Here is a 24,474-nt window from a genome sequence, read left to right on the forward strand (position 1 = left end):
TTCAGCTCTTCATAGATAAAAGTTTTTATTTTGTAGCATAATTTCCCATTATTTTTGAAATTATATTGGGATAATTACAGTCCAGTGCTTGAAATTATGTGCTATGGCAGAATATCAACTGCCATTTCAATTATGAATGTAATTTGTTCACCTCTGTAGTAGTAACTGGAAATACATAAACTGCAATTTTCAGGGTTTTTTTGTTGTTTATCCATACAATTACACGGGGGAAAACTAAAGGGCCCTTAAAGTTAGCTCTATTACAAGTAGATGCTTGGAATGACTAGGTGATTAAGACAGGCAACATGGAGATTCATTACTTCAGGTCAAATTGGCTGCCTCAAAACTCAAAGATGTAAGGTACTGTGATTTAATTTGCAGACTTATGCTCAACTAAGCCTTTGCTCCTTTTAACACTTCAGTGGTAACAACTGATGTGTACTCTAGAGTGAAAAATCCAGACTGTCCCTGTTAATATAAGGAAAGGGAAAAAGAAACTATTTATATTTCATATTCTACATAATACTTGCTTTCATTTATTTGTGTTAGCTTATTGTTGAATGTATTTAAAAAGGAGTGAGTACGTATCGCACACTTTACTTAGTGATGGGCAAGACTGTGAATGTCATTTAATAGAGAAGCAGTGTAACACGGAAACGTCTGCAGAGCAGCTGGTTTTAAACAATTCTGTTATTTTTAAGCTAGAATTAATATTTTGAAACAAAGGATAAATATCATTAATAAAAACTAAGACTTGAAGGAAAGAAGATGGACTGCGGTGCTAACAAAAATAGATTTTTCAGCCCACAGTTAAAAAGGAGAAAGAAAAACCTTCTCGGCAGACCTTCAAAATAGACATTCATTTTCCTAGCAGGTGCTCCCACAAATCATGTTGCCCATTACTAAACACTTTCCATCGACCATTAGTTTAGACCCCAAGCCACAACTCTGTACACAGTGAGAACAGTGACAGCACAGCCCAACACAGCCTGTTAGTGAGCAGCAAAGACGGGAAGAGCTACAGAAAGTTGTATTTAGGTGAAGGCTGAGCACAGTGAAATCCTCTAATGTGAATACTGAGAACAACATCTTTAGGGCTGGAAATACACACTGAAAGAGCAAGTTGAAAGCCAAATGTAGAAGCCTTGTTAAGACTGCCCGACATGCAGGAGAAACAAAAAAAAGTTGTATTTATTTGACATTCTTTCAGTCAGTGTATTTGTTTCTTTACCTTTTGAGGAATGGTATCATCAGCTGTCTCAGGAAGTTTACTTGAGAGGTCAGACTGAAAACAGGGCATTAAGTATATGCATCAGAAAAAGAACACTTTTGAGAAGAAGGCATGATGTTCTCCATTGTGTGCACTATCCGTCGCTAAAGCTATTCTGAGTCACATTGCAAGTAGACAAATATACCTAATAGTGTAATGTTGGCTATATAATGTTTTTTGTTCACACATCTTAAGTACCTTAGCACTCATTCTTGATTAGAGAAAAAAAATATCCTGCATGTTCCATTCCTTAAAAGCAAACAGGAACTAACTGCCAAACTGTCAAAGGTTATGTGCATTTCTGCCTCAGTGGCCCATGTTCATAGTCACAGATTTTCAGTGAAAGCACACACAAATCAGTGCCCATAGGCCTGCTTGGTTTTTGCATTTTTCTTCAGACATGTTTTAAATGCTCTTTAGCACTAGGAACTGAAACAAATCTCCCAACTGTAAGTACGGCATTTTGTGGCTTCTTTTTGCTAGTGAAGATGCCTTTGCTGCTCAGCAGCAAAAGAAGCACACTACACTACATCATATCTTGCAACAGGCAGATGCCTCAATTCCCCTCCATTTTGAGGTGTGAGAGGTCTAGTCTTCCCTAAACGTACTGTGAATTACAACCAGACCTTACCGATCATTTAGGGCTTACAGCTATGCTGGTAAACCAACAGAATTAAATATGCGTCTTAAGAGCCACTTGGAAAAAAAATAGAAAAAAAGTTTATTTTACAACAGGGCATAAAATTTCTCACAACAAAATCTTGAATTACTTACCAGCAAGTTTGTTTCCTGCTCAGCTTCAGGCATGTAGGGATACTGAGTGTAAAACATGTCATTGCGCACCATTTTCTTCCTCATTCGGCAGGGCCCCTCAGTCATCTCCAGCATCCACTTGTCAAGATGGGAACCAATGGGAGGACCCCACAAACCTCGCTCTCGTAGTAACTCATATTCAATTTGAGACCACTCTTCTGTCACATATTTTAATGCATTCTGCTGACGCTGGATATAAACATGTTTATATAAAGCATTAAAAGCTATGTCTTTCAGCCCGTATCCAATATGAGCAGACATTTTCCTCACACTACAAAAAGTCTGAAATATCTAATAGCATTAAAGAAATACTCATTAGAGTAATACACACTAATGAGATTTCCAGTCTCAGCTACTGCCGAATCAAGGTTCATACTGTAATCCTCTAAGCAGAAGAGGAAAAAGAGGATAAACAAACTGCTTTTGGTTTTAATCTGTAACTGAATATATTTGTAAATGACAAATATGAGCATATGCAACGTTAATAAATTGATTTTGAAAAGGGATTTTAAGGATTTTTGATGGTTTTCTTGCTAACACTTAAATAGAAGAGAGAAATTAAAGCAAAGCCTGTCTGTTGGATTTTTGCTGGTAGCTTTCAGTAACTTATTCCTGCAGAAACACTCAGCAGCTACATTGAGCCAAAGGACTTTGAGGATGCTTGGAACAAAATGCAGGGTACAATGGTTTGCTTCTAGAAGGCACAGAACAGCTACGATCTATTACCACATGAGTAGAAAAAGGTACTACAAAATTGTTTTTGTGCTACTATAGAAGTTATCTTCACGTACAGTGTTCCTCTGTCTTCTTTTTATTTTTTCCAAGAATCTAATGTAGTATTTTGAGTAAAGGAATGGGATAGAAACAAGATGGCTTTCTAGAACAGTGTACAAAATCTTTAAGATTTAACTTAGCTAGCACTGCTACAACAAAATCAATATTAATTTTCCTCATTTATTTGACTGAATTAAGAAAGCATCCTTAAAATAGCTGTATCTGTACACTGAAGTGCGTCACCATCAACCTTCTAATACTTCATAAGCCACATACTGAGAAACAGGATCTGTACAACCTAACGTCAAAAATACCAGTTTCAGGTAATTCTCTGAACCATACCTCCTGATATTCTTTATACTGCATATCAACAAGATCTCGAACCACTGCAATGTGAGTAAACATCCACTGGGAAATTTCCTAATAGAAAGATAAGGAGACAGACAGAATCAGACTTCATAGAAGCAAGTTATGGAAAACCTACAAATGATTAACCATTACTTGGTCACAAAAACTATCTTCTTAAGAAATGATTTGGACTAATTTCAAACTATGGCATGCAACTGTATTTTCAAGGTTGTTTTATAGTTTTGCTTTATATGGGTGTTTTCCTGGTTTTGTTTTACAGCAGCAAATTCATGTACAGGGGATATTGCGTAAGAGAAGTGGGCAAACACTTGCTAAGAATTGAAAGTACAAGACTGATGGTACAAACCAATCCCAAATAGCTAAAAGAGGCAATAGCTGAGAAATATTACTACTATTCTCCACTTTCTAGTAATATTTTGTAGATGCTGACCAAATTTGATGGAAACCCTAACAGCATCCATCATACTGTATGGAAAAACACCTGCTTTCATACTTTGCTCCCTGTAATGGCTTGTCTGGCAACAGATGCTCTCTGCAGAGCTTGGGGATTCCTTCCTTTTCACTTCAGTGTGTGTTCCTGTTCACCAGGAAAAGGACTGAGAACACTGAAAATTCTTTATTAAATCAAAGCCAGTGCATAACTCCCAGATGAGCAAGTGAACTGGCGAGTTTCTTTTCCATTTACACAAAGCACATCTCCTGATGGAATCAATAAAACATATATATTTCCTTATGGCAGGAACACATCTGCCTTTCATGAGTCTCCTCACTATTTCATGTACTTATTACAATAAGAATTAAATCCTCAAAAACATCCAAATCCCTCTTTCCTTTGTTTTCTACGTCCCAAATACTTTATATGAGTTTTGGTTTGTTTTTTTTTTACAATGCCCCATCAGGTCACGTCCTACTGAGAGTACACAGTTTTTCTCCACCAGTCTTCACTTCTTAGACAAACAACTACATGGACATCTATTACGAACTGCCGTGGTAAACTGAATTTAAGACCCAGTTATCCAGAGAAGTCAAGCAGCCTTTCCAAACCCAGAGAGTTTGCACTCCTGACTTACTGTTCCAGATAGGCAGATGCACCTGCTGGATTAGACCACACAAAAGCAAGAATGGTCTATCTCATTATTCAGCAAGGGGAAAATTAAGCACAAGTTATCACCTTACACCTTGAGAGACACTTTATATTGCAGTATTTACCATATGCTCCAAACATATAATGCTGGATTTGAGACTGTATTTTATGAAGCAAAATTACCTGCGTAGAGAGATTGTGTTTGTTGAGTCCACTCTCCTTCCGGTTTCTCCTGGAACCTGTTAGTTTAGAGAGGCCAAACCCACTGCTCACTCGTGAGAGCTTGGACTGTGTGCTTGGAACCAAGGCCTCCCCTCTACTGATGCACTTCTTCTCATGGGCTGAAAAACAAGGATTTTATGTGTTGGGATTTTTTTGTTATTGTCACTGGTATTTCACTAAATAGAGTTACAATTTCTATTGCTCTCAAAAACTTCCTGTACTTGTCTGAGTTGAATGTTGGGCTTTTTTTTAAGGAAGGAGTTGATTTTTTGATGTTGTTGTTGCATTGCTGTTGTTTTTAAAAGAAGAGGTTCCCAAGGGAAATCTTGGTACTTTTTTCACTTTAAAAGGATTAATAGATTAACTTGAATAACAGATCTGTGACTCCTTTCATCAGTTATCAAAATCAAAGTCTATGAGCTCTAAGCTGTCACCTACCCTCTCTCCAAACAACAACTAGTTTCAGTTTTGCTGAACTACACCCCCTAAAGACAAAGTGGGTATTCCAAAGCAGGGAGACAGTATCTGTAGAAATCCAGTTCTGAGGAAGGCCCAAAAAGTCATCACAAGCAGTGTCCATGGAAAGGCAAATAAGTGAACCAGCTAATCACCACTGCAATCCATACGGCACTCTTTGGTGTATGCTTGCACAGAAACACAAGAAGCCATTAGGATCTGCAAAAGCACTGAATAAAGGTCCCAGGTATGGACCTTGTGTATGTTTTTCCTATACCCACAGCTGTTTCTGAATCAGAGATATTAAACTTTAACAAGTATTTACCAACACACAAAAGGTACGCCCATATCAAAACATCCAATGCATGTGGTTCACTTTTGGGGAAAGCTACCACTCAGAACAGATCTTGAGCTGCACTTACCCAAATGATTTTGCCAACACTTTAAACTTGCTTCCTCAATTAAAGGTCTTGCAACAGTTATATCCACTTGGCCACGGTCATTGACAGGCAGCGTCACTTTAAAAACTTCTTCTAAAACCTGTTTTTTACTGTGAATCAGCTCTGTCCACACTCTGTTTATGGCTTTTAAAAGAAGCTGGCGACCTGCAGAGGTACAAGACCATAAACAGCAAGTTCTCTACAATGCTTACTGAATTGCTACTTTTACAGCAGATTGAATAAACTAAACAATTACACTCCAGGTTCTTCCCTTCTTTCTTGATTTCCGAAATGCCTTTAACTAGACTCTTTTTGTCAGTCATATACTGTTAGATAGTCTCTGAAGATCGATTTTGACATTTTTCCTCTGTGAATCTGAAACATCAGCTAATTATTTGTGATTCCTCTCCCACACTCATGCAAAGATTAACTAAATGAGATTAAAAAGAAGCTTACAGATTACACAAAGTTTCATATATATACAAATTACTTTTTTTTCCCTCTGAGTGTATTAATACACACATGAATAAATACTAACATACAAAAAGATCAGAACCACAATCCTTTTCTCCACAGACAGTTCATAAATTCCCTATGAAAGATCCTAATGATATTTTACACCTTATACCAGTTATGCCTTAACTATGCTCTTGTAAGATTCAGCTGATAGAGAAGTACAGTGCACACTTAAGATGAGCCATTTACACCGCATTCAATTCAGTGCATATAAAGTGGTATTTCTGATTCCAGTGCATGTCCAGCAAAAAACAAGGACTGCCCGCTATTTTTACCAAACACTTCTCACTCCGATTATGTTTATCTTGGTGTTTGGAGTACTTCTAAAGTTTTTCTTTGTTTGTTGTTCTTGCACATACACTCCTGTTTAAAATACAATGGGAGTAAAAGACTACTGGATGACAATAAAGTTATTGTCTTTATAATAACAATATGTTTGCTTTAGCAGACATCTGTGACTCGATCGCTTACCTTCACTGACATCTTGATTGTAGACTCCATCTGGTTCTATATCAGAAGGGATCATAATGTGCCAAGTTGTCATCCTGGCTTCTGCTTCCAATCCAAACCCATCAACATTGCTACAAATACACAATGAATTAACAACCAGAAATAAATACCAACTAAAACCTTTGATTCCCAATGATTGAAGCACAAAGATGTGTGCTGCTACAGGAAGACACTGAGTCCACCTGAGTTCTGATGACATACAGTCACAAGGTGAACTGAATGCTTTTGAAAGAAGATGTGATATAAACAGTGATGTTACTAGAGGAAGCAGTAATTGTTGAAGAAGCACTATGGCCATCAATAGAGCACATTAGGGTTTATGCTGATGATATTTCCCAAAGGACTTTGGATAAAACTCAAGTCCCACAAATTTTTGGAAAGAAAAATGGAAACGCTAGTCAGGCATTTGGAGTAAAGACAAGTGGGTGTTGTCAGCTTATGACACATCCACCTAGTTTTATTCCTGACTAGACTTATTCAAACATCCAAATTTGTAAGAATAAAAATACATACTAAATGACTCTACAGCAGCAAATCTAGTGACAGGTCCCTCTGACAATTACTTAGCACCTGCATTTCTTTCTACCTTGAAAAGACATAACAGTGTCAAAGCGTAATAGCAAAATAGCTTAGATATCTATTATTTTAAAATACCTCTGTATGAAAAATTAAGACTGTTGTTTAAACCTGAGCTCTTCAAATATTCATTTAAATGAAATTATCACTTCAGTTTCCTTGCCTTTCAATGGCTTTAAGGTTACAGACTGTCATTTACCTACTTGTCACAAGGCAAATGAACTTCTATCTGAGATGCTTACCTTCCCACATGCAAATTAATCAAGCAGTGAGCAAGACAGCTGATGAACTCTTGATCATGATTTCCAGGTCCCAAAATTAAGTTTCTGTTCACAGTGAGGACCCTCAGGGAATCAAGGAGAGCCACTTGCTGAGGAACAGTTTTGTGTGCTCTTGAGAACTGATACAAGATAGTTCTGTTCAGGCAGTGATAAATAGCATCCAGTGATAGTCCCTGAGATCTTCTTTTTGACTGATGGTAAAGTAAGAAATAAAACAAAAAACACATCATCAGATGGCAGCACTTAAATCAATTTACAGGTAGGTAATCTTCCCAAATGCTGACTCATGCTGCTTCTTCTACATCAGTAGCATCAGTTCCAGTGATCTCAAGAGCCAAAATGATATCAATACAAGCTAATACAGTTAAGATTTCAACACCTACAAATATCAGTCTACTGTTATTTTCTCTGATTTCCAAAAACAGAAGTCGTCAACAGATTCCAAGAACAGAACAGGAGGAGGCTTTCAAAATATCTCCCAAAGTAAATTTAGGAAGCTTTCTGGGGATTTCAAAAACACAATTTCATCTGAAAGCAGTTTTAACTCAATTGCCCCATAATAAAGTACTGCACACTAACAAGATGTGCTAGAAAAGCTCAGTAAAAAATGAAAGAAAAGAACACACTTCTGCACTGACTGGAGACAGGCCAGTAGCATGTAAACAATTAAAACCTTTTTTGAGTCTTATTTATCCAGGCTGCACAATTACCCTGCAAGATCCATCCAAATAGTATGCAAGCAGCTCAGAATAGTCACTCTGCGGATTTTAATTTCAACTGTGAAAACGGCTTTTCAAGTAGGCTAATAAGAGAACACCGTTACCTGTGCAATTAGCTGGATTATGAATTCCACAAGAAGTTTGGATTCTTTGTTGAACATGCCCTGCCAAAGCTTATCTACCACACGCTGTGTAAAATAGAACACGTTGTTCACCAGAACTTGGTAGCTTCCTCCACTTGTTATGGGCAGAGATGCATCTTCGCCTAGATAACAGCACAATAAAGCTTTCTTCATTAAAAAAGAACAAATATGAATAGATACATGGACATTTAGTTTGTGTTTGTGCTTACTGGGCTTCTGTAAAAGAGAAGCAAAGACTAGGATATTCAAACAAAAGCCAAAAGCTAGGGGTTAACCTACACTGAATGTGCAAGTGATTGTTTGAAATCAACACTGACGTGGCCAAAATGAGAGGGGCAGGGCACACACTAAACTCCCAAAGCAATCCTGGAAAATCTATCATCCAACGTTACTCTTCCCTAGCTTACTGCAGCTATCTAAAATGAGAAGAACTGATGTGGAATTACAACCCAGAATGCTTACTGAAATGGACCAGATTGTGAAAAACAAACAAACAAACAAAAAACCAGGATGAAATACAAAAATCACTATGGGTAATGCTGGTGATCCATTCTTACCAGTGGAAGAGATATATTAACCAGTAACACTCCACTCCCTAAGTTTCCTTCCTGTATTAAATGTCTGACAGTAGACTAAAGAATCACCTGAGACTCTGTTCAAGATAGCCTGCTGCAGTTTAGTTGATTCTATCACCACCAACAGATGCTGCATAAAGTCACGATATGGAATACCGATAAAACCAGAGCAACCGCACCTCATATGTGGGTACGCTTCATTTCCAGTCTGAGAATCATCACTTGGATTGCTACTTACAGAAAATGATGCCATTTAAACTCTACTCCAGTGCATTCCAGTTCCACAGAACAAATGGTGCAATGACCCAGAGCTACCTGATACATTCCAGCAAATAAATTAAGCTCACATACCACATTGGCACAAAAAAAAGAAAGACATAACAAACTGTATCTGAACAACTAACAAGATGTGAATTCTTCTACCAAGTTGTGTACCTTACTTAAACATCAAGAGCACCACACTTATTAAAAACAAAAACCAAAAAACCTTTCAGAGAATACAGGTTTCAAAAACAAATGCTTCTGTAGGTTCTCTCTCCAGGACAGAAATAGAAATTCCTTGTGAAAGACTGCTACAGCCTGAGGTGATTCAGTGTTCTTAGCAGGGTACACTTCCACAATCTCCTGGCACGATTTCTCATAAAAACATGGTATAAACGCTCCCCAAAACCATCAGCAAATGTCAATTTTTCTTGAAGTTCCCTTACATTTATTAATTTGTTGCCCCATCTGCACACACATCAACTTATCATACCACATATGGAAGAAGTTGGTCATAACTCTGAATAAAGAACATGTGGGGAAATCAAAGTTTTGATCCTGGTCTATATAAAGCGCTTAGAAGGGCGCAGGACTTTTTGGATAACCTCACTCTGAGCATCATGTAAATGATTCTGGAATTATTTGATAAGCTGCACTCAGATAAAGAAAAACTTGCTGTAGCAAAAGAAAGGCAGAGGCTTTACAAGTATATCTAATCAGAAAAGCCTACTGTCCCATGACGTGTAGGATGAAGACAGAGCAGACCAGTAGCTCCTGGCAAGTCCAGAAGACCACCTTGAAATAGCTTCCTTGTATAACTTTTACAGCTTTGGCACAATCAAGACCAAGAGGGAACATAAAAGTTCAGCAATATAATTTACACATCAAAGGAATGAAAAGGGCAGGACAAGAATATCGAACTCAGGATTTTCTATGATTCCAATAGGGAGATGAAGGCATTCAATTTGTAAAAGATGAGGACATTAATAAAGAAAAGCAATTTTAAAAAAATCTTACGCTTTCCCTTAACTGAGACAGCTTGAGAATTAAACATAGCTATGTTACCTAATAAAACATCCGCTGCGAGTAAGTGGTCCATCACGCTATCCAAAACATAGGTCTGAAACTCCTTCTGCTGCGTTCGTGTCGATCTTTCAGGGGAAGCCTGATTCAAGAAATGCAATGAAAACATAATGAATATCTTTGAGGGAATTGAAAAGGAGAAAGGAAGTTCTAGGTGAATTTTTGATTTCCCTGTCTCACAAGTGTTATCTAAAAACTTAGTAATGGACATCGAATACACAACAGCTGTATGCAGTTTTACAGAGTGAGCAGTACTCCAATTTAAATGCATTAAGTGCATCTTCTGCCAATATGCCAATGCATCTTCTATTTCTTCAATAATAGGAAATGGAAAGGAACACACTCCTAAAACATGCACCAATTTTTAACTGAACCTATGGTTCAGCTGTGATCTCCTCAGTTCACATAATGACTCCATTCTGAAAACAAAGACAGATCAAACATCTAAATTCACCATCACTTCTATGAGGGCTTTTGTGTACCAAAACATCAGCCTTAATATTGTCACATAATAAATGGATGCACCAAATCTTTATTTCCTTTGCACTTCATGGAGCTCTTGGAGCAGGTCCAGAGGAGGGTCACTAAGATGATCAGGGGGCTGGAACACCTCTCCTATGAGGAAAGGCTGACAGAACTGGGGTTGTTTAGCTTGGAAAAGAGAAGGCTCTGGGTAGACCTCACTGTGGCCTTCCAATACTTGAAGGAAGTGTATAAACAGGAGGGGGAACAGGTGTTTACAAGGGTGGGTAGTGATAGGACAGAGGAGAATGATTTTAAACTGAGACAGGGGAGGTTTAGGTTAGATATTAGAAGGAAGTTTTTTCACACAGAGGGTGGTGACGCACTGGAACAGGTTGCCCAAGAAGGTCGTGGATGCCCCATCCTTGGAGGCATTCAAGGCCAGGCTGGATGTGGCTCTGGGCAGCCTGGTCAAGCAGTTGGAGACCCTGCACATAGCAGGGGGGGTGAAACAGATGATGACTGTGGTCCTTTTCAACCTAGGCCATTCTATGATTCTATGATTCAAAGGAAAAAATACCATCACCTCATGGTGTTCCAGAACATATTCTCATATCTACTAAATGCTCCACTCAGAATTCCAGTGTTTTTTAGGGCTATTTAATTGAGCCTGCTTTATTTTGCACTCCAGAAGCTTGGCAGTGTGAGCATTTCCAGCACTCTCCTTATGAGGGACCAGTAACAAACACCGACAAATTGTAACAGATTAAAACAGCAGTAAAGTAATCAGAACAGATTGACATGGCCTCAAACACTCTTCCTGATATTTATGTAAAGCTGCACCACTTGACAATTTATTTTTTGCTTTGCCACAGCAAAGAGATGTCCAGCTACTTCAGGAAATGTGTTAGGGGATCATATAAGCACAATCCAAAATTCCAGCAACTGCTGAAGCAATCAGGGACGCAGCTGAACAGGGATGACATAACAAGTAGTTAGGGGCTGAGAATGTGAATCAATGTGAACTGAATGTTTCAAAATACACTGTGTGAAGATGGTGTGGTTACATCAGAGCAGTTAAACTCCTCATTGCCTGCCTAACCATTAACAGCAGGCTGCTTTGCACAGCTGTCACAAACCTGAACGGAGAATTTTGCAGTAAGATAATACAGTTACTCTGAATTCTTATAGCATATGGCACCAGATGTCCTGCCACTTTTTTTTTCCTTTATCTAATATGAATAAAATATAGTACTACAATGCTTCTTTGGGGATTTGTAAGGATTTTATATCTTGAGCAATACGAATACAGTTGTCACAGGCTAATGGATGTGTAACAAATTAATCATACTCCGCAAGAAGAGAATTTAAGGAAAGCTGTGCAATTCATGCTGCACTGGCAAAGTATCTACTGCTGCAGGTCACTTCCTGCATCACCAGATAAAAGGAGTTACTGGCTCAGATGCCAAAATGATGTCAAAGGAGAGTACAAAATTGGAACAAAACCTTGACACAGTGTGCTCAGTTACACACGTGGAAGTTAACAGAGCCATTTGACTGACCAAATTAAAGCTAAGGAGCCCACAAACAAAACTGTTAGTAGTGGAAAAGCGAACATAGCACAGAACGATCCCATAAATAGCATGAGGATTTTTTGCTCAGGAATTTAAGGTTGTCACTGACAAGGAAATAAAACCCAGAAGGCATTCAAAAAGAGAGGCTGAAAAAAATTCTCTGATTTTTGCTTTCGCAGGTTTTCCAAAGCATTAAACAATTTTTGAGACAACAATATTCTTTTCCTGCATCTCTTGTTTAATGACAATTGCCAAGATTCTACTGAATGCCAGACAAAGGTAAAGGAGAAACACTGAGGAGAAAAAAACATCACAGTAAGCTCAAGTCAAAATTAACTTTACCTCTAGGAGAAGGTCCACCAGCGGAGTCTGTTTGCTGGCTGGTGTGAGACACAAGTTATCAATTATGAGCACACGCATGAAGTCAAACACAAACTTCTTGGCAGGATGATTCGTTAGGTACGTCTTGGTGCCAACATTGCAGTATTCTGACTGGCTCCTGTTCATGCCAGAATCTGCTGCAAAGGCTTTGAACTCTTCAGCTGGAGATCCAACCTCATCATCAAGATCAGTGACCTATGAAAAACAGCATGTCAAAGCTCTAGAGCTGACCAAATTAACAGCAGTCATTCCGCTCCTCTATCCTTCACTTGTCATTTCAAGACTACACACTTCATATCTAATCTCCTAACTACTCTTCCATCCAAATTCTAGTTTCTGATTGCCATGGGAAAAAAATCCAGGAAAGGCTGCCATGAATTACCCCAGTTAGAGGCCGCATTTCATATGAAAGATATCTATGAATAAGAATTCCTTGGATTATTTCTATTTTGCAAAAATGCATATTCTCATTGAAACACACACACGCAAAAAAAAAAAAAAAAAAAAAAAAAAAAGAAAGAAAAAGAAAAAAAAAAGACCCAAAAGTTTTGAAAAAATTAGTAACTAAAGAATTAAAGGTATTTGGCACTGAAAGTACTAAGAAATGACTCAGAGATACAAGGCTCTTCTATACAGGCCAGAATTCCTAGTATCTTCTTCAAGTTAGAAGAAAAAAATGATCTGTATGTCTTTATTAGACTCCGCAACACATACCTGTAAGTATTTTATCAAATCTTATCCTAGTTATAGCATTTGCCAACCTGTAACCTAATTATCCTTCCACGTTTTTAGTGTAATTACTTTTACATACCAGCTAACAATAACTTTTTGTTTCTTTTCAAGCTCTAGAAACAACATAATTTATAAATAACAATTAGGTCAAAGAATACATAAATCAACACCTTGAAATATTTTCTGCTTCAGGCAGCTATGCAATGAAAGCTGGATTCACGTACTATCCTAGCCAGAGTCCAGCAGCTCCATGTAAGGCAAGAATACTGTTTTGTGGTTAAGCCACAGAAAAAGTGGGGGGAAGAAGTGGTTTAAGATTCTATCACATCCTCCAGAATGCAAAGGAGAAAGAGAATCTGAGTCAGCCTTTCTCCTATTGTAAACCTGAGTTAACTTGATTCGTCTATGTGAGAGAATTAGCCAACTAGAAAATGAATAATTATCGTACATTACCCCAAAAATGAAGTTTCAGATGTCACTGTGCAGTACCTGCCTTTTGGTTGAGCATACGCCCCTCTCAGTTTCAAAATGTAGATACAAATTTTCCAGTCCAGTCTTTAACACCATCAATTTCTGTATGGCAAGTAGAGCTTCATCTTCGTTAAGACTCATAATTGATAAAACCTCAAAAAGTGTATTTGTGGGAAAAAGAACAGAAAATCCAACTCACTGAATTTCCTACCATCTCAGAGTAAGGTCGTATGTTGAAAGGAAATACGGTTGCTGCCAGCGCACACAGGAACTCTGGGCTCATCCACAAGGAAACAAGGTCCGGCACATTGTGATACAAATAGCGAAAGAATTGCATCAAGGTGACAGGATATTCTCGAAGCCAAGAGCCTTCCTCCTCAGACTGCCAGGGCTGGGTTGGAAAACAAACAGCATGTTAGTGTTGATGGAGCTATTTGAAGAGTACTCCCATCAGAGAAGAGCTGTGGCAGGAGGAATGGTGCGGCCAGAGATGGGGTTAAAAGCATCAAAACTGGCCAAGAACTTTTTCAAATAGAGCAGAACCGTGTGACCAAACACGACGCAGTGTCAGAAAACAGATCTAGACCACGTCAGTCAATGTGTTGGAGCACATGTCAGAACAGATGATCAAACAGGCATCAGGAGGACGTGACTAAAGACATGGTGTCCAGACACACGAACTAACATCTGATCAAAACATGTGTCTGAGAACCTCACTAACTTGTGAGGAATGAGGCACCACATGTGACAAAATGCTTGGCTGCTGAGCAGGGTATGTGATGAAGAACACCTGACCCCAACATGTGACCAAGCATATGAACACACCAGTCTGATGCACCAACTCATAATGAATGTGTACCCCAGCAGGTCTCCAAGACGTATTTTCTGAATATGTGTGTTCTGGTCAAATCTGGACAAGTCAATGCACGTAAAACATGCAGCCAACAATTCCCAGTGCATGTTACAAACATGTCACCTGCTTGTTTATTACACCTGAATATGTGCTGCTTTACATATATATTTTACAAGATAGTTTTCAGCAAGCAAATGCTTTAGGTCCCAGTTAATACAAATTTTCCCACTAAGAAACCAACTTTCACTACTATTGACATTAGATTCAAAAATGTAAAGAACAAAAATTTTTCTGGCAGTAAGTTCATTTCATCTAGTATGTGGCTATTAATAGTCAGGGGACTTCTCTGCATATGGAAGCTTCACGTACAAAATCAGCAGCTATCAGAGCCCTGAGCAGATGGACTGGAGAGTCTCAAACATAGTGCCATGATGTTAAGCAGGAAAAAAAAAATCTGTTCACTCTGCCAAGGGCATTTTATCCTTCTGCTTGCTGGTTTTGCTTTACTTGCAGCCTTTTTGTGAAAAAGCAATGCTAATTTTATGGCCACTAATATTGCTACAGGTAATAAGAAACAAAGTAAGACAGAATAACCCAATGACAACAATGGCTTTTAAGCAAGTGTTATGAACCTACAGGCTGTCTGAGTTTGTCATGGCACTAAAACTTAACCTTTTCAATTTGGCTTTTGACCATATGGTGGACTCGAGCAATTTTATATGTTCAAACAAACACAAAATACTTATGCTTACTGAATTCAGCATGCTCCTCAGCATTCCCAACAGCAAGAAGGCAGCTTCCGTGCAAACACTATGTACTGAAGAGGTAACAGTACCACAAGAGGCAGGAACTCCAAATATGAATGTCCAAATAGAATCTAAATCAAACTGTAAGAAGTAAAAGAAGAGAAAGACACAAAATAAACCCTTTCTGAGGTGCAATCTGATACGACTTTTTCTTATATCTACAACATTCACTTGACAGGATCTAAATAATAAAGGTTACAGAATGTAAAAAGATAAATCCCCCAGAAATTCATAGGGGGATCACGTGTCACAAGAATCATAGAGTATAGAATCACAAGGCACTGAAGAAAATTCCTTCCAGCTACAGAACAACATAACTGCAACTCCCTCCTCCAGGCATTTACATCTTCTGAAGTGAGATGTGCCAGTACAAGTGCTGCACAATCAACTCATTTTACTTCAGTATATCTAGCAATGAAACTCACTAAGTGTCCCACAGGAAAAAAAAAAAAGAAAAAAGAAAAGAACAAAACAAATACACCAAGCTGTATTTTCCAGTAATAAATTTAAAGAAAAACATTTAAAAATAAACAGAAGAATGACAAACTGACCAAGCTCTAGCATTAAGAGCTCTATTGCCAGGCATTTCAGATAGCTGCATTTCATTTCAGTTTAACATCACTTTATCTTGACACTGTAAGCAGAAGATGAGCTTCACAACTCCACAACAGCATTGTGCTACATGTGCCATCAAGTATTCCGCTTGAGAAAACGCGGCAGAATACCTTCTGATCTGTAATTTTTACCTTCAATTTTTCATTGAGAAGTGGATGTTGGCACCCCTGGTATCTGTTCTAAGTGGGTACGCTGTCAACCTGGAGCAAGCTTTTCTCCATAAAAGACTACACTAAGGCTTCCTATTCATTTACATGCAATTAAAGCAGGTTAAAAATCAACCTGCTGAGAATGATAAGACATTTTTCCCCTAAGAACTGTGATGTTTCCCTGAAAATACAGGTTTTTGTTAAACTAACTGCCTTACTTTGTCTGTAACCTCGTGATCTTTCCTTATCACAATAACTCACTCTTCCAAAAAGTCACACTGCATTCCATGTCAGCTCAGCCCCAGAACATCCAAGACAGAATCCTCCCACTCCCAACACAGCACAAAACAGAATGCACTGACTTTTGCGTCAGCTGCAGGGGATTGGGAGTGTTAATTCATTATTTTCTTTGACGACAGACAGAATAACACTTACATCTTACTAGGTAATCCCTACCTGTGAGCCCTGCTTACATCGGCCGCTGGCGATGGGCGCACTGACCTGAAGGTTTTCAGGCAGCTCAGTGACAGGCTGCTGCAGGAAAAGGGCCATGAGGAGGAAGTAGAGCGCAGGTACGTTTGTGTGCTTGGGGAGAAGGGACTGAAGGACAGGGAAGCCTGGGAAGTGACATGCATCACGGTTAATCTCCCGGACTGTCGATCTTCCACCAGCACTCCTGCCAACATTGAACCCTGAGAGAGAGGAAAACACAAAAGTCAACAGTGATAATAGGGAAACGCCTGTGAAGCTCACCCATACTGAAGTGTTGAACTCAGGAGGGTACCTCCCCAGAAATTTCACGCTATTAAAACAAATGCCTGAATACATACATACCCACTCAGATCCATATATATATACAAATGAGGAATCCAACTAGTTAAACCCTTGCCACAGACCTGCACAAATTCTATCAGCAAGATTAAACAAAAATCGATCTCAGCTGGTTGCAGCAGAAATCTTGGAGTCAATGTTCTGTGATGTATTTCACAAAATAGAGAGTATGAAAATTAAGACAGTCGTATTGGTCACTGTTGTTTGATGAGAAGCAATTTTTAAAATACCTCTTTGGCTACAGTGTAGCTTGGCATCAGTTCAAATGACACATACCAAATTATGAAGAAAAAAAGGACAGCTCCACATATGCTCTTCCAATATGACTGTAAATGCACATCTATTTTAGCAAGATTATGTGACTGAAGAAATTACTGGACATTTAAAGAAAACCCTGAGTAACAAACAGTCCATGGCCTAAACTGTCAATGGATTTCAAATTTTAAGGCACGTACACACAAACGTGAAGAAATTATTACACAAAGTGCAGATCTGAGTCAGCCAAACAACAGATGCTGCAGCATGTTTACAACAAATCTTTGCATATGTAATATGGTTTTTTAATGACCGATTGCCAAAGCTTTCCTAATTCATTGCTGATGCAAAGAATGATCATAATACCATGAGAGATACGTTATGGGAAGCCACTGTGAAGAGACTGAATTCCCAGACAGATGATTCTATGTGAAGAATAAGGCTGCACAAGGTACTCTGACAGAATTCGAAGAAACAAAGCACAACAACCTGGACTTCATATTTCACTGAAGTGTAGTAAAGTACACATTTTAGGAAAAGTCCTCCTTCAAAATTAACAACAGTTCAAATCTTAACATTTATTTTCATATAATAAACCAGTTTGGAAAAGTCTTTAGTGAAGAAACAGATAATTTTCTGCTTGAACACAGAGTAGTCGTTACTTGCACAATCACATTAGAAGTGACAACTAAGCCATATTAGCAGTAATTACAACTGCCCTGATCTAAATCCAGCTCCAGCTCATGGGAAGACTGACACTTAATTTTACTGTATTTGTATGAGGGTCTAAATTGACAGCAATCTGAAAACCACTGTCTTTGTATTACTAAAAAAAAAACAGATCCACTGAAAATAGGCAATATCCTGATCAGGTTTACCAAATAAAATGCCTGGAGATAACATAACAGAGGAAATAAAGTTAAAAGCTTGCACAAGCTTGCATAACGCATACATTACTTCTCTCCAAAGAGAGCCTTTGCCATGGTGGTAACGGAAGAGGGGAGAAGCTGTTCTTTCTGACAACTTACCAAGCCCCTAAAATAATACTGACTTTAATATCTGGCACCCTGTATTTTTTTCTTGAGAAACTCTATAGTGAATGCACAGCTACTTAAGATCCAGTAGTTAAGGGATGAAGAAGAAAAGGAATATTGAAGTACTCCAAAAAACAAAAACAAACAAACAAAAAAAACCCCACACACACAAAAAAACCCAAAACAACAACAACAAAAAACCAACACCAAAACCATCCCAAAACACCAACCTTGAAATATTGCTTTCTTGGTGATCCTGTACTGCTGTGGCTAATGGGCATTTATGAAGGGTTGCATTTTCTGTTAAGATTTTAACTAGAATCTCTATAATAATTAAAGTTCAGGGCAAATAACTAAATGCAAGCAGTGATGCATCCTATGCTTGTATTTTTCCCTCTTTCTAAATACTGGTGTCAAAAAAAGATGATACAAAAAAGACACATCCTCACAGACATAAACTCTGGGAGCCCTCCTGTCTCATGTTGCACCCCATTAGAACAGTCCGTACAGACTTTTGCCAGTAGAGCCGGGGCAAACTACCAGCTACAAACACTGTAATAAATTTCAGGGAATCAGAGGGTAAAAGAATAATACCTCCACTGCCCGTTTAGCAAAAAGTAACAACCCTTATTTCAAACAGCTTAGAGATAACTCAGAATATAGCACTAACACCTTATACCATCCATTCTATTTCCTGCAGGGTAATGGAAAACTCTATTAAGTCTGGATAAAAAAAGGCTTTAAGAACCCCCAGAATAACCTTTAGTAGCAGCCAGGGGGCATACGTGTGCCCAAAGAAGGTATAACAGCCAGCTAAGCAGAGGAAAAGAAGGGCTGAAATGAAGCTGTGCACACAGAAATTTCCCAGGTAGCACAAATCCAAACTGATAACTCTAATTTGCATAGAACTCACTAAACAAAGCAGCACAGGTTTAACACTGCATGATATCGTAACTAATGCAACTAGTATTTTTTTCTGAATCTTCATTTGCTTGACTGTAGCATCTTTGCATTTAGCTCAGATATGCTTGCCAATGGGACATAATTAACCATACCTCCACAGTGATAAAAAGCTGATTGTGGTTCAAGCTTCATGCAGAAGAAAATGCAACACTGAACTATAACAACATCTGTGCAATGTCAACTGTGTAGAACTGTTCCCTTTTGCTTAGGAAATCTATTGTATCTCAGAACAATGAAGGGCAACAGCATCTGACCAAAGCAGAGACAACAGTAACAGAAAGGACGCACCCATAAGTCAGTTTTCATACCATACCTAGCACAGTACCAATCTTATTGGTCAAGACAGAATCCGTTTGATCAAGCCAGCCTCCTCCACTGAGACCTTCCTTGAATTTAATAAGGATGGACTGATTACTCAGCAGTACCACAAGAATTCGCATGGCAGCCGTGACCGTCGTAGAATGCAGATGTTCTTCCATGAACATCATAATCCAATCAAACCCCAGGGTCTTGACTAGTTCTTCACAAGCCCTAACAAAAGAGAAAAAGGTCACACATCAAAACATTTATTGTTCTACTAGATAGCATAAGTCAGTGTCCTCCACTACAGAGCAAAATTCAAGACTGAAGAAAATTCAGATCTACCCAAGCATTTTCTGCATGCTTAAGTTAGCCTATCTCTGAACAAGGATTGTTACTCTGCAACTCTCACCCAGAGAGCAACGTCAGTTTTTGTTTAAGTAAAGGGCATGACAATATAGCTAACACAGACTATTCCCATTGGGATAACATCTCTCCAACTGATGTTTCTGGTATGAAACATGGAATGCTGACCTGAAAACATTTGTCAGCGAACTGTTCTTTCTAATTACAACTTGCTGCGCCATACACGGATATGAAGTTTTCACAGATATATCTTTTAATAAACTGTTTTGGTTTTAAAAAATAATATTTTATCTACTTGTTTTGCTAAGAAAAGAATTGCTTGGGAATATTTTAAGAAAATACTGTCATCTAAGTTCTATCTGCTTACTACTATTATTACTGCAGCACAACAGAACATAAAACTCAAGAATCATGAACTCTATTTCTTCCAGCACACCCAATGCTTACTCAGGAACAGCTGTGTAAATCATTCAACAGTCCCTATAAAATTATACAATTTAAGCAATGAATGGAGTGGAGGTCTGCATAATTCTCTCCCTTCAAATCAGAAAATATTATCCTTGCTCAATCTCAAGTTCTTGGTACTTACTGCAAATTAACAGCTGTCTTTTCTTTGGAAGTATATAGAAGTTTCAGGAGGATATCTAAAAGCCTGTTCCGCAGCAGGATAAGATTAGCTGAAACAAGTCCTCCAAAATCATCCTCAGTTCCTAGACAGTAAGTACAAACAGAATTAAGCAAAATTAGACTTCTGGAACACGGATATTTTAAAGACTACTCATAATCTCCATACACAAGTAAACTCAATCTGTTCCTACTGAGATCAAGAGAAAGCTGTACTAAAGCACAGACAGCCTGCTATGTTTGATCTGGTACACACTGCTGAGAAACACTTGGTGCTTCCATTATCTTTTCACAAAGCATTTCTTGAGCATTAAAGGATGGATAGAAGGATACTGCATCTACTCTGACAATTATCTAAACTATGGTGTTGTGCATTAGCTAAGCCAATTGGTACCTGACATGCAAAAATTAAAAAAATAAAAATAAAAAAACAGAAATTAGTAAAAACTCACAATGGTTGGATAAACATTATGCCTCCTATGGGACAAACCAAAAAATAATACAAATTTAAGAAGAATAGTTTTCAATTCCCTGAAATACAAGACTTGGGAAGAATGATTGATTTCCTCATATCTCTGAACTGCTCCTCAGTAGAAAGACAAGCTTACTGTAAAATGTACACAATACTCAAGAGCAACTTTACTGCTATTTGTTGAGTCCTCCTTATTGCACCTTACTATGCCAAAGGAGGAACGCATTTCCACTGTATTACAAAAAGGAACGTGTGAGGAGAGACGCGCAAAAAAACAAAACATTCTGGACACATTCTGTGCCCTAGCTTTGTGCATAACCACAGACAAGAAATCAAAGCATGTTTGAGAGCCACAATTACAGCTTAACTGATGAAGACCAGTAACCTAAAAATAAGAAATTCAATGCCCTCCACCTCACACTTCCTTCTCTACTCCTGCCCCAGAGCCATTCTACCCTACGGCTCTCCACTGCCCTAAGCAAGGAAAAAGCAGTAAAAGCTCTGGATAACCTGGGCCAGCCCACAGTGCAAATACAAATAGAGATCTCTCTCCTATACCCATGTCATTGTTTTTTACTGATACAAGATGAAACATCTTCCTCTTTGAGACTGCGAAGAGAGAAAACATTCAGAAAGGAGAGACAAGACATACAGTGACAAATGTGCAGACTGCCTAACCTTGATCTTTAGGAAAAACAAATAAAGCTCACTGGGAAGTAGAAATTCATCTCTGTTACTTGCTCCTGCCTACCACTATATTCCCAAGGGATACAGAAACAGCATCTTTGGGCTTCCAGATGCACATTGCACTTCCCTATCTCATTCACATAATAAAGCAGAGATACACAACTTAAGAAGCATTTTGGAGAAACAGAAGGACAAAGTGCAGTGTTAAGTGAAGAAAAGCAAAACAAGAGTTTGTGGTTTTTGCAGTGCTTCACATGCAATACTAAGAAGTGAAGTTTCACAGCTGTCAGCCATACTATAACAAAATGATACTGCTGTACATTTTAAGCATTTAAGTGGAAAAGAGAAACTTTTACTCTTCTAATGTTTCCAAAGTCATGCAATAACTTACCAGTCTCAAGCTTTTCCTCATTATTTATTTCCATGACTACAAACTTCTCACAGACTGCAAATGTAGGTAAAGTGGAAGAGATGAACTGTCCAAACCTTGATATACACAAAAAGAACATGATGCATTGATATGACAGATGAATCCTCACCTATCAATAATCTACACCTACTGTAATATCAGAACACCAGTAAAAGGGCAATGTAGAAAAACTTTCTCGTATTTAGAGGTTGATAAAGACAGCCTAAATCTAAAGTTGCTAACTAAAAAACAAAGTAATGTACATTAATATCTGGAATCTAGGCAGACAATTTTGCAGCTATGGGCCTTAGAGATATCTTAACACTTTTTCTTGAGTTTTCTAAGTCCTGGTAAAAGGAATTTTGCAAGTTAAAGGAAATAGAACAAAACATTCACCAACTATTACAGCTGAGCTAGTATTACATTAACAAAACTGTTCATATAGTATAACATTTATGTCTACAGCTTGAGGTGATACAACACAAGGTCACAGTTTTCAAGACTAAGATGACAATGAGCTGCTCTAAAAAGGAGATAGAGCACATTCCGCTTTCACCTGGAATTAAACTGAAAAGGTCCGCAGCTACTTATTCTAAGATGTCCAATACATTTATCTTTATTTCCAGGAAACAGAAAAGGTCACATTGGAATGCTCAAATTTGCACTGGAATTCCACAGGAATTTAAGCATTACACCTATGCTGTCTGTTCTTGAATTGCTTTCTGACGTTTCTGATACCTTTGACTGTACTTACATAAGAAGCTGAAAATAAAATTACTCAGAAGAGAAAACACATCCAAGTCTGGTGATATTTTATCAGTTTCCATAAGAACCAAACAGGAGATGAAAAAAACAGTTAAGGAGTTCAACTCATTTAAAAACATTTCACGTAGTCTTGAATGGATGGGTTGCAGCCATTAATGCAACTTTCACCAATCTTAATTATGCAGAATAATACAATTATACATAATTACTATCATTATATCTAACAATCTTAAATATTTCTCTGCAGTGACGAATTAGAAAAAAATCTTGAAATTAACCTTTCGTGAGAGAGTCATCAAAGCTGGATTTTAACCAGAAGCATCCTCATGCTTAACCTTGAGTAACAGTCAATTGAATTTAAAAGTGCTCAGCATTTCACATGAAAAATGAAGTAAGAATAGGGCACCACTGTTACTTCCCTGCAAAATGCTGGGCAAGTTCTATTGTTCAGTCACCCCTCTTTAGATACAGACTGAATTTAATATTTAAATCAAGTTTAAAAAAATGGTTATGCTTATGCCCCCACTCACTTCTTGTAAGACAAAATTCAGTGCAGGAACTTTCTACATTTGTTACTCCACAATGGTTTAACTGTATTTTGATCAATGTCAGCAACATAATGAAAACACCTAAGCCAGATTGAACATGGGCATGGGCTACCTGAGTAAGTCGTAACTGCTGGGGAAGCCTTGAAGCAAGAAGCTCAGCACATTGCTAATTGCAGCAATAGTAGGCTGGGAGAGAGACATATCTCGAAGAGTCAAGAGCAGCCTTGGGATAAGTTGGAACTCCCTCATTAACTTCGCATTCTTTGCAGCTTCACTGAAAGAAGGAAGGAAAAGAGGCGTTAATTTAAAACTGGAGCATCTTCTACATATTATCTAATTTTGCAAGCCTCATTAGTAGGCTAGCACCAGCTCATACCTGGACTCTGTGAGAAGTTCAATGAAGTGCTCAAATAATGACAGATGAAGTTCATAAGGTGCATGAAGCCAGACCTGAAATACAGAATAAACAGTGGTTAAGGTTTGTACTTGCAACCAGTTGAAGACTCTAAGCTGGCAATCAAGACAGTCAAGGTGACACTGAACTTTAATGTATGAAATGGGATAATTCCAATAGTAGTTTCTAAATGACCATAGGACTATCAAACTGATGAAATCTCTCAGCTTGTTCTTTTAAACATAAAAAAAAATTAAAAAATAAAAAATAAAAAAATAAAAAATCAAAATCAAAACAAAATAAGCCAAGAATATTCAGCAGAATTCACAACTATACACAGATCTTACTCTGTGTAAAAGGAGTTGGGCTGTGATTAACAGCCTTCTCTCTGCTAGCCAGTCCATCCAGCTTAGGAGTCTATTATTTACAAGTATTATCAGAGGTAGACACAGTAAACTCTATTAGGCTTATATTTAATTTTGTGAGCACAAAGGGAACATCATTGTAATTCAAATGGTTTGTTAAAAAAAAAAATACAAAAAGAATTATTGTTTAAACAGCATAAACTTATTTCCAAAAGAAGGAAAAAAAAAAAAAAAAAAAAGAAAGAAAAAAAAGGAATTTTCAGGGATTTTCACTACTTGTTTTCATTCTGGAATTACAGTGTATTACTGATCTTGGAAAGAAAGAG

General features: G+C 38.0%; 1 protein-coding gene across 7 annotated transcripts in view; it reads right to left on the bottom strand.

Moving 5' to 3' along the window:
* WDFY3 (WD repeat and FYVE domain containing 3) overlaps nucleotides 1-24,474 on the bottom strand; it is a 135,340-nt gene that overhangs the window by 23,296 nt on the left and 87,570 nt on the right. For 3 of the 7 annotated variants that reach the window (XM_072336744.1, XM_072336737.1, XM_072336738.1), the window contains 18 exons: nucleotides 23,766-23,839; nucleotides 23,502-23,663; nucleotides 22,059-22,153; nucleotides 20,474-20,594; nucleotides 19,532-19,749; nucleotides 16,592-16,827; nucleotides 15,318-15,452; nucleotides 13,912-14,103; nucleotides 12,471-12,704; nucleotides 10,075-10,174; nucleotides 8,135-8,295; nucleotides 7,273-7,502; nucleotides 6,416-6,525; nucleotides 5,411-5,593; nucleotides 4,494-4,651; nucleotides 3,200-3,277; nucleotides 2,045-2,272; nucleotides 1,232-1,285 (listed from right to left, as the gene is read on the bottom strand). In XM_072336744.1, coding sequence (XP_072192845.1) covers nucleotides 1,232-1,285; nucleotides 2,045-2,272; nucleotides 3,200-3,277; nucleotides 4,494-4,651; nucleotides 5,411-5,593; nucleotides 6,416-6,525; nucleotides 7,273-7,502; nucleotides 8,135-8,295; nucleotides 10,075-10,174; nucleotides 12,471-12,704; nucleotides 13,912-14,103; nucleotides 15,318-15,452; nucleotides 16,592-16,827; nucleotides 19,532-19,749; nucleotides 20,474-20,594; nucleotides 22,059-22,153; nucleotides 23,502-23,663; nucleotides 23,766-23,839 — 2,769 coding nt within the window. The remainder of the gene's footprint in view (nucleotides 1-1,231; nucleotides 1,286-2,044; nucleotides 2,273-3,199; nucleotides 3,278-4,493; nucleotides 4,652-5,410; nucleotides 5,594-6,415; nucleotides 6,526-7,272; nucleotides 7,503-8,134; nucleotides 8,296-10,074; nucleotides 10,175-12,470; nucleotides 12,705-13,911; nucleotides 14,104-15,317; nucleotides 15,453-16,591; nucleotides 16,828-19,531; nucleotides 19,750-20,473; nucleotides 20,595-22,058; nucleotides 22,154-23,501; nucleotides 23,664-23,765; nucleotides 23,840-24,474) is intronic. The other 4 variants (XM_072336741.1, XM_072336739.1, XM_072336743.1 and 1 more) reach the window with 4 other exon arrangements.

The sequence above is a fragment of the Excalfactoria chinensis genome, chromosome 4, assembly GCF_039878825.1.
Source record: "Excalfactoria chinensis isolate bCotChi1 chromosome 4, bCotChi1.hap2, whole genome shotgun sequence".
Taxonomy (NCBI): domain Eukaryota; kingdom Metazoa; phylum Chordata; class Aves; order Galliformes; family Phasianidae; genus Excalfactoria; species Excalfactoria chinensis.